This window comes from Onychostruthus taczanowskii, unplaced genomic scaffold (genome assembly GCF_017590055.1).
Source record: "Onychostruthus taczanowskii isolate IOZ18803 unplaced genomic scaffold, ASM1759005v1 scaffold43, whole genome shotgun sequence".
Classification (NCBI taxonomy): domain Eukaryota; kingdom Metazoa; phylum Chordata; class Aves; order Passeriformes; family Passeridae; genus Onychostruthus; species Onychostruthus taczanowskii.
The window spans coordinates 1,974,090-1,985,234 of record NW_024501792.1 but is presented as its reverse complement, the minus strand read 5'-3'; the positions used below and the strand labels follow the sequence as shown (position 1 = coordinate 1,985,234).

Here is an 11,145-nt window from a genome sequence, read left to right as displayed (position 1 = left end):
CAAACTGAGGAGGGACTCGTGACAGGACAGGGCTCAGGCAGCTCAGGCGCCTTCTGATTGCTGGCATTTGGTTTTTACCTCGGGGTTTTAGTTTCTTTTTTTATTATTTTTTTCCTTTTTCTTTTTTTTTTTTCTCTTTTTTCCTTTTTTTTTTCTTTTTTTTTCTTTTTTCTTTTTCTTTTCTTTTTTTATCCCTCTTTTTTCCTTTTTTTTCTTTTTTTTTCTTTTTTTTTTCGGTGTGTAATAAAAATCCTGAGCAAGGGACTCTACAGGAATGGGGCCACCTGTCCCATTGACTCAACCAGGACCTCTTCTCCCCTGGGACAGCACCCAGGAGAGCCTCACACATCCCTCCTGACCTCTTGCCACTCCTGTATCTGCTTGGCCGTCCCAGAGGATCCATGAACTGCTCCCGGTCTCCTCCCAGCACTTCCAAACCTCCTGGCAAAGGACTCCAGCCCTCCGTGGCCTCCGTCCTGTCTCAGGCAGCACATCCCCTGCAGCTGCCCCACACACACTCCTCAAAGCAGCCTGAGCCCAGACTCACGGACAGGAGGGAGGAAAACATTTTGTGGAATTTATATGTATTTATAATGGACTTCGCTTCAACCTGGAGCCCCCCGCTGCTTCCTGCCTCTCCAGGGACTTGTGCCGGGGCTGCTCCGGGTAGGTTTTTACCTGCCTCCTCATACGACGGTGCCTTAAACCATTTAGGGGAGCGGGGGGCCGCGGGGGTCACACAGAGAGGGAGGGGAGGAAGGTGGCTTTCCGGGACCATCTGCAATCGGGGCTTTTTTCTCCCTGTGATCAGGAGCCCTCCTGGGTGCCCGGGGACCCACCCTGCTGCTCTGTCCTCCAGCTAGCAAATGCCAGTGGCCTTTTTAGCCTTTAATTTATTCTCCTCCCCGTCCTGCCTTGCCTGAGGTGCAGCGGGAGGAGACACGGGCACCATCCCAGCCCTCGAGGCAGCTCCATCCAACCCACACCCGGCCGGCTTCGCCCTCGCTGCCTTGCGGGCACGGGCTGAGCGCTGGCACCAGCATCCTGCCCAGCCTGGGGCATCCCAGCGGGGCTCAGGGGGGGCAGGATGGGAAAGGGGGGCTGCCCGCGGCAGGAGCTGGGCTGGGGCAGCGATGCTGCTTGGCAGGTGGCTTGTTTACTGTGTAAGCAAGACGGGTGGGAAGTGTCTCATACAAGGGAGACTCGTGCAGGAATAAATCTGAGCTTGAACAGGGCGCTGGGTGCGTGTGTTTTGTCTCTGGGTGGTCTGGCAGGGGGTGGGGAGCTGCCGCCGGTGGAGCCCCAGGGGCACCCATGGACCAGAACAACTCAGGGCTTGCCTGCAGCAAGGGAGATGTGGCTCCAGGTGGCAGAAGGAGCATTTCCAGCCCCACGGAGCTCCCCGGTGCCCGCACTGTTCCCTCAAAACCCCTGAACAATGGCCCTTTTCTCCCCTGCTTAGGGAAGGAGACGGGCATTAAGGGGCAGCAGGAATGCAGGTGGCAGGGCCCAGGCACCCAGAGAGGGCAGGAGGGACATGCTCAGCCTGGGGTCCCCAACACGGCCCCTTCAGCGCTGCCCTGAGCAGTGAGGAGCCTGCTGGAAAACCAAGGTGCCGTGTGGGGACCCCAGCAGCGGGGTCTCTTGGGGATGGGCTCCCAGCGGGATGGGTGCGAGCACTCGTTCCCCTTTAAGACGCTGTTTCTCCGTGCCAGAGCCTGACCTCGGCATCCTCAGCTGAGCTGGATTAACGGGGCGAGGGGGAAGGGGCCTGCGGAGGGGACTGGGGCTGCTGCTGCCTCCCGGGGCTCCCCGCACTCCCGGCGCGGCGGGCATGGCCCTCGGGTGGGCTCCGGCGCTGGGCTGCCACGTGTAGAGCTGGCACTGCCACCACCCCCGCCCCGGAACCCATGGGGGCAGCTGGGGAGGAGCGGGTGGTGGCGCTGGGGGGCACAGGGCACTGGGCAGCGTTTTAGCCAGGCTGCGCCGGGAACCTCCTGCTGCCATGAAAGACTTCACCGAAATCACGCTTTGCCCCGAGGCTCTGGACGGTAGCAAGGTAGGGCTGGGGGTGTGGGCGCTGCTGATGGTCCCCGCGGGTCCCCCCGCGGGTCCCCAGGGTGCCACCCGCGCTCGCTGTCCCACAGACCGAGTTCTGCAACCCCGTTTTTGAGGGCGAGGAGCCCCGGGCGGCACCGAGCGCGGAGCACCCGCCGGACAAGGATGGGACCGGCCCCGCACCGCGCCGGGACGGCCTCGGTACCAGCCTGGGGGTTTGTACACACCCCTGCCCATGGGGCTGCAGGAGCGGGGTGCTGGGGCTGCTTGGGGACACATCGGCACGGCGGGGACGCGCCCAGCGAGGGCTGAGCCCGCCGGGCAGGGAGGTGCGGGAATGGCTTAGCAGCTCTGCCCGCTGTCCTCGCCTCCAGGCCAGCAGCTGTGGGCACAGGTGGGCTGGAGGTACCGCGCCGACTGCAAGTTCACCTGGCTCTGCGTGGCTCTGATGAGCGCCATCCTGCTCTTCCTCATCGCCCTCCTGCTCGGCATCGTCATCCACCGTGAGTGCCGAGCCGGGAGGTGGCTGTCACTGGGGTGGGGGACACAGAACCGGCTCACGGTGGGAGGGGGGCACCCACAGCACACCCCCTGTCTGCCCCTGGGGGGAGAGGGTGACCCCATGCACAGGAGCAAGGGGGATTTCCTTGTCCGTGGGATGTGTTCCAGCAGCGCGGGATCCCCTGGGAGCTGCACACCTGTGGGTAAGGTGGGAGCACAGGGCTGGGTGGGCTTCCTGAGCCCCTTCCCTCCCCGCTGGGGCTGAGCAATCCCTGCTCTTCCCTGGGCACAGAGCTGACGTCCCCACATCCCCCCGGCGCCCCGGCCACGGCCCTGCCCGCCCGCGGCACTGCCACCACCGCCACAACACCCATCCGAAGGGACCCCCCGGCCCCCAAAACAGCTGCCACCCCAACCGAGAGCGGGCTGCCCACGGCCCGCACAGCAGCACCGGGTAAGTCCCGAGTGGGGCAGCGTCTCGGGATGAGGGTGCCCTGCTCCAGCTCATACCCACGCTGTTTTCTCGTTCAGCCTGCGGAGGGACCCTGCGGGGCCCCGAGGGCTCCTTCAGCTCCCCCAACTACCCCGGCCCCTACCCCCCTAACGCCCTCTGCATCTGGCGCATCGAGGTGAGCGCCGGCCTCGCCATCCAGCTGAGGATGGAGACGTTCAGCGTGGAGAGCACGGCCTCCTGCCTCTTCGACCGCCTGGAGCTCTACGAAGAGCCGGGCACCGGCGGCACTGCCCCTTCCCCGGCTCGGGACAGCCCGACCAGGTAGGGCTCCTCACACCTGGGGAGCGTGGCAGTGTGGGGGCAGCGAGCGGTGCCAGCCCTTGCTGTGCCCCCAGGTTTTGTGGCAACGTGCCCCCCCCGACCTTCAACACCGACTCGAACCGCCTGCGGGTCACCTTCGTGTCCGACAGCAGCGTGGGCGCCCAGGGCTTCAGCGCCCGCTACCGCGCCGTGGCCCCCGCCGAGAGTGAGTGCCCCCACCCAGGGCACTGCCAGGGTCCCTCCCGGCTGGCAGGGAGTGGGGACAGCCAGCGGGGAGGGGAGGGTGCCCGGCGGAACCCCCCCTCCAGCCTGGGTGTCTGTGGCTGCGTGCAGAGAGCTGCGCCTGGGACGAGCACCTGTGTGACCGCGGGCTCTGCCTCCAGCTGGGCTTCGTGTGCGACGGCTTCCACGACTGCACGGACAGGAGCGACGAGGCCAACTGCAGCCTGAAACACAAAGGTGGGAGGGACAGACCCCCACCCGCAGCCCCCAGCCCCCCCCGGCACCGAGGATGGGCCGGGAGCGGGGAGATGGAGGGAAGGGAGAGGGGCAGGGGAAAATCTGTGTGTGTGTGCCCCCCTCCAGAATGTGGGGGACCGCTGACCGCCTTGGAGGGGCACTTGTCCACCCCGAACCACCCGCAGCCATACCCGCACCAGCAGGTGAGAGAAGGGGCGCTGTGGGAGCACGGGGAGGGCGAGGGTGGGAGGGGAGGAAGGCAACCCCGGCCCCGGGGAGAGCTGGGGGTGCCCCTGCCCAGCTTCACGGGTGTCGCCGGCTGCCCCCCCGCCCCGCAGCTGTGCCTCTGGCAGATCTCGGTGCCCCTGGGCCACGTCATCGACCTGCACTTCCACAACTTCAGCCTGGAGTCGCACGAGGACTGCAGCTTCGACTTCGTGGAGGTGCACGACAGCGCGGGCACGGGGACCGCCAGCCTCATGGGCAGGTACCCGACACCCCCGGGCCTGCTGTGCCACCCTGGTGACACAGGAGCCATGGCTTACCTGGGGAAACTGAGGCACGGGGCTGGATGGTGGGGAGGAGCCACCAAAAGGCAGGGTTTGGGGAGGTGCTGGTCAGCCCCCTGACCCCATCTCCTGTCCCATGATCTCGGCAGGTTTTGTGGCCACCAGCTGCCACCCACCCTGACCTCCTCACGGCACGTCATGACCGTCCTCTTCGTGGCAGACGAGGGAGTTGCAGATAAGGGGTTCTTTGCCACCTACCAAGCCCGCAATGCCACGGAGAGTAGGTAGCTAAGCGGGGGCACAGGCTGTCCAGGGTGGGTTGTGCCACCTCCATCCTTGGGAGGCTTCAAGGCCAGGCTGGATAGAAACCTGGGAAAAACAGCTCTTGCTCCAAAGCTGGCCCTGCTTGGAGCAAAAGGCCCTGGGGCCCCTTCTCACCTGGTTTAGTCTATAACCTTACAGCCCTGGGCATGGGACCTGGGAGGGATCACCTGCACAGAGGCATCATCCATGACCTGAGGGCTGCCCCAAAAAACCCAGGGAATTTGGGATTCCCTAAACTGCATCTGCCAGATCCCCTGCACAGTGAGGAAGCCAGGGGTGGTCAGCATGGGAACACGCTGACTCCCAGCCATGCCCTGCCCTCTCCCCTTCCAGAGACCTGCAGCCCTGCGGAGTTTTCCTGTGGGAATGGCGAGTGCCGGGCGCTGGAATCTGTGTGTGACGGCTGGCACGACTGCCCCGACGGCACTGACGAGCTGAACTGCACCGGGGTGTCCTATCCTGCCTTCGGTGAGTGCCACCACCCCTGGGTGCCCCGCCCCGAGCCCAGCTGGCCCCGGGCACACGCTGGCAGCCCTGCCGCTGGCACAAGCGAATCCCCTCTCCCTGTGGCAGGGTCTGTCTGCGAGCCCGTGGAGGTGGAGATGTGCCTGGGGCTGGGCTACAACGCCACCTCCTTCCCCAACATCTGGCTGGCCATCCCGGACCAGGAGGGAGCCGCCGAGGTGCTGCAGGACTACCAGGTGAGCTGGCCGGGGGCTGCCCGCGGGGCTGTCCTCAGCCTGCCGTGCTGGGCTCACATCGCTGTCCCCGCTGTCCCGCAGACGCTGATGGAGCTGGCGTGTTACCAGCACCTCCGCCTGCTCATCTGCAGCCTCTTCGTGCCCAAGTGCATCCCGGACGGGGGCGTGCTGCAGCCCTGCCGGGCCGTGTGCCTGGCGGCGGAGCTGCGCTGCCGGCAGTCCCTCGGCCTCCTCGGCATCCTCTGGCCCATCAACTGCAACATCCTGCCCGACTCCAGCGACCCCGTAGAGTGCTTCCAGCCCTGAGCCGGCGAGAGGAGAGCAGCAGGGGCTGAACCACCCTCCCCACCCCAAATGTCCCTCCTGTGCTCTCCCTGTTGTAAATACCCAGCTGTTGGGGTGGCCCCTCAGGTGCCCTGGGGTCAGGCCCTGTGCTCAGTGCTTGCCGTGGTGCCTGGATGCCACGGGCTTGCCCAAAACTCCATTTCCCTAGAGAGCAGGTGACATATCCCACAGGGAAAGGCTTGTGCTGGAGGGGCACGAGGGAAAGGGTTAATGCTCCCCAAACAGAGCAAGGCTGGGCAGAGGTGAGCCAGGCTGCAGGGACAGGAGCCCAGGGCTGCCCGTGTCCCACAGCCCCAAATCCAGCAGAATAAACAGCGTGAGCAGCTGACAAACCCAAAGGAGCAGGTGACTCATCTGGGGTCTGTGTGGGGGTGCTGCCAGATCCCAGGGAAACTGAGGAATGGCTGGAGGGAGGGAAGGCAGGGATGGGGCAGGGATCTGAGCAGGGATGGAGGGGCACAGGGGAGACTGCAGGGGAGAGTGGGCAGCTGGCTGTGCCCTCACTGGGCAGGGGGCTTGCAGGGTCCCAGGGAGACGGATGGGTCTCACAGGGGTTTCAGTTGGTGGCCCCATGGTGTAGGGAAGGGATCCTGCACCACCAAGAGTGGAAGTAGCTCTGTTGGCTGAGCTGGCTGAGCTGGCTGTGCTGGCTGAAGGCCACCCTCGTAGCCACAAGCCTGGCAACACCCATGGCCACAAACCAGTGTCCAGCTGGCCAAAAACAACAGTCCCTTCACACCTTAGGAGAGAGGTGGCTTCCTGCCAGCACCCAGCCTGGCCATGGGCATCCAGGTCTGGAAGGAACATTTGGCAATGTCCCCAGCTCCACTGCAGGCTGTGGCACGGGGAGGAGAGAGTGCCATTGTGTTTCCCACTACCCTGAGCATGTGTAGAAATCCCCAGCCTGGCTGGGGTCTCTGGGGTCAGGACCCACTGGTGTCAGCACCGCTCTGCCCCCATACCCAGCACGGACCTGCCACTCCCAACCAGCTCGGGGGGTTTGAGCCCCCCAGCTCCTTCTCTCCCTTCATGTCCCTGTGCTGCTGGGCACAGGGACATCCCCAGCCGCAAGCCCGCCCTCTGGCCAGCGTGTGACCGTGTCCCTTGGACGCACTCGGCGCTGGAACGAGTTTAAGGCGAGCTGGGAGCGCCTCGAAAGCTTCGCCGCGTGCTCCGCAGTCCCCGGGGCCAGCCCTGCCTCCTGGCACGGGCACAGCGCTGCTCTGCCCGCCCTTCCACCTGCCCTGCACGCTCAGCCCAACGTGCTGGGACTGCCCAGATGGATCCTGCGCCTTCCCCTGCGTGCTCCCAGGGCTGGCACTGCCAGGCAGTGTGTGTTCTGCCATCCCTTTGCCTCAGCTCAGCTGCCAGTCAGGGCACCCGCACACCCTGAGAGCTCCCTCTCCTTTCTGCCACTCCATCTCTCTCTGCCTTGCTGGATTGCTCTCCTCTTCACCCTTTATCTTGTTTTCTTTCCCTCTGCTGCCTGTTCTCCCTGTTTTCCTCCTCTCCACCCTGCTGCCCTGGTGCCCAGCCCTGTCCAGCTGAGGAGGTTCCCATCCTGTGCCTCCTCTCCCTCGGTTGGGCTGTTTGCAGTGCTCTCCCTTCCCCCTGCTTACAGCACTTCCGACATCATGGGATTATTTTTCTTTTTCCCCTTGTCTTGTAGCTTTTGGCTCCCAAAGCCCTTGATTTCCTTTGGAGTTTGGGAGGAGAGACGTGGGGAGGAGGGGGGGTGGAGAGGCTGCCTCTCTTAGGGCCTTCGTCAGAGCCAAGTGGCCAGGAAGAGCCTCAGCCCTTCCACAGCGGCGAGCAGCGAGGTCCCAGACAGGAGCACAGGATCACAGTGAGTGGGGATACCCAGCCGGGGGGAGCTGGGACTCCCTGGCTTCCTGGCTCCGGCGCCTGGGCGGAGGAGAGACACTTTTCTCCTCCTTTTCCTCTTTGTTGCCGTCGTGGAGGGGGAAGAGAGCAGCTCCTCTGGGTCAAGGCCACGGGGAGGGGGCCAGCGCTGGCCCTGGGGCTCAGCCCTCGCTGCGCTGCTGTGGGAAGGGCTGGGGGCAGCCCGGGCAGGGGGGTGGTCCCGGCAGCGGGGGGTGGTCCGGCGCGGCCGGGGATGCTGCAGCCGGCCGGGGGTGGAGCGGAGCCGCCGGCAGCCGGGATGCTGCCAAGGGCAGGGCCACGACACGGCCCCGCGTTCTCCGGGCTGCCGCCCCCAGAGGCAACAACCCCACCCCAGGCACGCTCACCAGCCCCCAGCCCCAAATCCCCCTGCCCGTTCCCCGCCGTAGCTGGGCACGATGGGGGCAGTGCCCACCCCAAAGAGCCCCCAGCCTCACACACAAAGCCACTGCCACAGCTCCTGCCCTACACCCACGCCCCACACACGTCCTGAGCTGTCCCGGGGCTGCAGGGTGCTGTGGTGGCACACGGGATGCTGTGGCAGGTGCAGGCAGCACCGGGGCCTCGCTGAGAGGAGCAGCCCAAAAGGTAAAGGGAAAAGAAGGGGGGAATATCCCCTGTTGACCCCCCACACTCCCTGTCAGGCACCCACAACCCTCTTCAGTGTGGTCCCCAGAGCTGTGATCCCTCTCTGCCCCGCCTCCAGGACAAGATGAAGCAGCTGTTCCTCCTCTTCCTCCTCGGGCTCATCACCGGCTCCTTGCAGATCGAAGACAACAAGATCCCTGGGCTGTGCTCAGGGCAGCCGGGCATCCCGGGGACCCCGGGCCTGCACGGGGGCCAGGGTTTGCCAGGCAGAGACGGACGAGATGGCCGGGATGGAGCCATGGGGATGCCAGGGGAGAAGGGCGAGATGGGCCCTCCTGGTAAGAAAGGAGAGATCCCAGCTGGGGAGGGGGATTTGCCATTCCCTGCCCATGGGGAGCGTCCTCATGCCAGGGGGTGAGTCCTGCATGCTGGCACAAATTGCCAAACAGAGAATGAATCCTGCAGAAGTGCCCCTCCCATGCCACCACCACCCCTTGGCCCTGCCTGCCGTGCCCCTGTGTTCTGCAAAAGGCAGCAGCTCTCTGTCACTGGTGAAGCCGCATTTGTCCCCATCCCAAATGCCACCCCACCCTTCCAGCCCTGCTTTAGGAGGGACCACCAGGAATTGTATAATCCCTGCCCTGGCTCCTGGGCTGGGCTTTCCCCCAGCCTGTGAGTGTTCCTCCAAAGATTTGTTGATGCTGGGCTGATTACACACCCATCCCTCCCCACGCAGTGCCTAGCTGTGGCAGGGAACTGGTGCAACTGGGACTGGGCAGGAGGGGTGGAGGAGCTGTGTTGGTGACTTAGAGGTGACCCTGCCCCTCCTGCCTACCCCAGGAGTGCCCGGTCCCCGCGGGGAGGTGGGCAGCCCCGGCGTGGACGGGCTGCACGGCGAGAAGGGCGCTCAGGGCGAGTGCGCCGTGGCTCCTCGCTCCGCCTTCAGCGCCAAGCGCTCCGAGTCCCGCAGCCCTCCCCTGGCCGACCAGCCCATCCTCTTCGACGTGGTGCTCATCAACGAGCAGGGCCACTACGACCCGGCCACGGGCAAGTTCACCTGCGAGGTGCCCGGCCTGTACTACTTCGCCGTGCACGCCACCGTGTACCGCACCAGCCTGCAGTTCGACATCATGAAGAACGGCCACTCCATCGCCTCCTTCTTCCAGTACTACGGCAACTGGCCCAAGCCCACCTCGCTCTCTGGGGGCACCCTGGTCCGCCTGGAGCCCGAGGATGAGGTGTGGGTGCAGGTAGGGGTGGGGGACTACATCGGCTTCTACGCCAGCGTCAAGACGGACAGCACCTTCACCGGCTTCCTCGTCTACTCCTACTGGCAGAACTCCGCCGTGTTCGCCTGAGCCAGCCCTCGGCTGCGGGTGGGGCCGGGCAGGTGCCCCTTCGCAGCCCCCAGCGCGGTGGGAGCCGGGGCAGCGCGACCCCTGCCCCGTTCGGGGCACAGAAACGCTCCCTGTGCCATCGCGGGGGTGACGGAGCCCCCCTGGAGCAGCGCTGGGTCAGAGCTCGCTGTTATTTTGGGCACCCCCAGGGCAGGGCAAGCCGGGCTGAGTGGCCAGGAGCCCGTCCCGGGGGTCCTGCCCCATCCCTCCCCTCAATAAAGGGCTGCTCATCTCCGCGTGTGCCGCCTGCCTGCGCGCCCCTGCGTGCCGCGGGACCCCCGGGGGCGGAGGGGGCTGCGCAGCCCTGCCTGGGGGCTCCGGGCCGGGGCCACCGTGTCGGGATGTCCCCGCAGGGCCAGCGAGAGCCGCTAGATGGTGGCATCGGCGTCCTTGAGTCGTGAGCGCAGCGCTGCCACCGCCCCCGGCACCTCCCCAAGGCTCGGGAGCACCCCCGGGGTCCCCCCGAGGACCGAGTCCCGCCGGATGGGAGGGTCCCCATGCTGCCAGGGCCACCCCGGGGGGAGCGGAGCCGCGGGTCCGGGGCTGGCCCGTCAGTCCCAGAACGGGGCTGGCCGAGCCCCCCGCCCCAGTGTGAAAGCGGTGACCCGCCGCTGGGAAAGGTCGCTATTTTTAGCAGGGGAATGAAGAGCTTCCTCATTCCTTGCCCAAAATAGGTCCCTGAGGGGATCAGCCGGGGAGGGGGCTCTTGGCCAGCGGCCGAACCCCTTAATGGGCTTGGGACTCTGCCCTGCCCGGCTGTAGGGTGCCAGCTGGGACCGGCTCTTCTGGCCGTGCCAGCGGGACCTTGCAGCGTTCCCCAGCCCTGGAACTCCGAACACAGCCGGACAGCCACCCCTCCTCTGCCCCGGATCCCCCACTGCCCCCCATGTGTGCCGGATGGGCCCCCAGGAGTACAGCTGTGCCCGTCGGGATGAGCGGACCCCGTGTCCCTGCTCACCGGGGGCTGCAGCAGGATGGCACCGCATGCCACCCAACAGGGCCAGTGCCACCCCTCTGCGGCACTGAGGACCATGGGCACACCACTGCAACCTGCCCGGGCCACCCCCAGCCCGTGGGGACGTGTGGAGGTGCTGGGGGACACCTCCGTGCCCCTTTGGGGGGCAGAGGGGCTCCGCTGCAGCCTCCCCCCAGCCCCTCGGGCAGCGCCGGGGGCGGGTGTCAGCGGAAGCCTCTGTTTGGGTTGGAGATGGCTTCTTCTGTAAGCAGAGCTGCTCAGGAGGCAAACGACACCGCCGCAGAGCAGATCGATGGCTGTTCTGGGAGGAGGAAAGCGAATTTCTGGAAGAGGGGGGTGGGGGCTGGGAGCATTCCCTGGTCCCTGGCACGATGTGGGGGAGCGGGCTCAGCACAGGCAGCCACGGCAGCTCCTGGGCTCTGCTTCCTTTGGGATGCTCTTGGCTGTGTGGACACTGTCTGGGATCAGGGGGAGCCCTGTGAGAATGTGAGGGTGTCTGCTGCTGCCTAGGGAGGATGAGGAAGAGGGCAAGGAAAGGAAAAGGAAAAAGGAAGGAGAGCCACAGGAGACTTTGACAAGTTCCTAGTAAGCTCCAGGTGCTTTAGATGAG

At 65.5% G+C, this 11,145-nt stretch overlaps 2 protein-coding genes across 6 annotated transcripts; both read left to right on the top strand.

Annotated features, from left to right (window-relative positions):
* Positions 1–11: 11 nt before the first annotated feature.
* On the top strand, positions 12–6,289 carry LOC121340927 (membrane frizzled-related protein). 4 transcript variants are annotated; one of them, XM_041414036.1, is made up of 13 exons: positions 12–2,059; positions 2,148–2,259; positions 2,433–2,561; positions 2,852–3,013; positions 3,091–3,334; positions 3,409–3,539; positions 3,668–3,793; positions 3,920–3,996; positions 4,132–4,280; positions 4,452–4,582; positions 4,960–5,094; positions 5,200–5,327; positions 5,409–6,289. In XM_041414036.1, exons 1-13 carry the CDS (start codon positions 2,006–2,008, stop codon positions 5,631–5,633), a joined length of 1,803 nt encoding a protein of 600 aa, XP_041269970.1. In that variant the 5' UTR covers positions 12–2,005; the 3' UTR covers positions 5,634–6,289. The 4 variants fall into 4 exon arrangements, with proteins under 4 accessions (XP_041269970.1, XP_041269969.1, XP_041269968.1 ...); XM_041414035.1 differs by adding an exon at positions 2,731–2,762 and having other exon boundaries at positions 2,148–2,273; positions 3,668–3,996; XM_041414034.1 differs by having other exon boundaries at positions 3,668–3,996.
* Positions 6,290–6,391: 102 nt separating this feature from the next.
* On the top strand, positions 6,392–9,781 carry C1QTNF5 (C1q and TNF related 5). 2 transcript variants are annotated; one of them, XM_041413860.1, is made up of 3 exons: positions 6,392–7,518; positions 8,281–8,500; positions 9,003–9,781. In XM_041413860.1, the coding sequence occupies exons 2-3, from the start codon at positions 8,287–8,289 to the stop codon at positions 9,518–9,520; spliced, it is 732 nt and encodes a 243-aa protein (XP_041269794.1). In that variant the 5' UTR covers positions 6,392–7,518; positions 8,281–8,286; the 3' UTR covers positions 9,521–9,781. The 2 variants fall into 2 exon arrangements, with proteins under 2 accessions (XP_041269794.1, XP_041269795.1); XM_041413861.1 differs by lacking the exon at positions 6,392–7,518 and having other exon boundaries at positions 7,530–8,500.
* Positions 9,782–11,145: the final 1,364 nt, after the last annotated feature.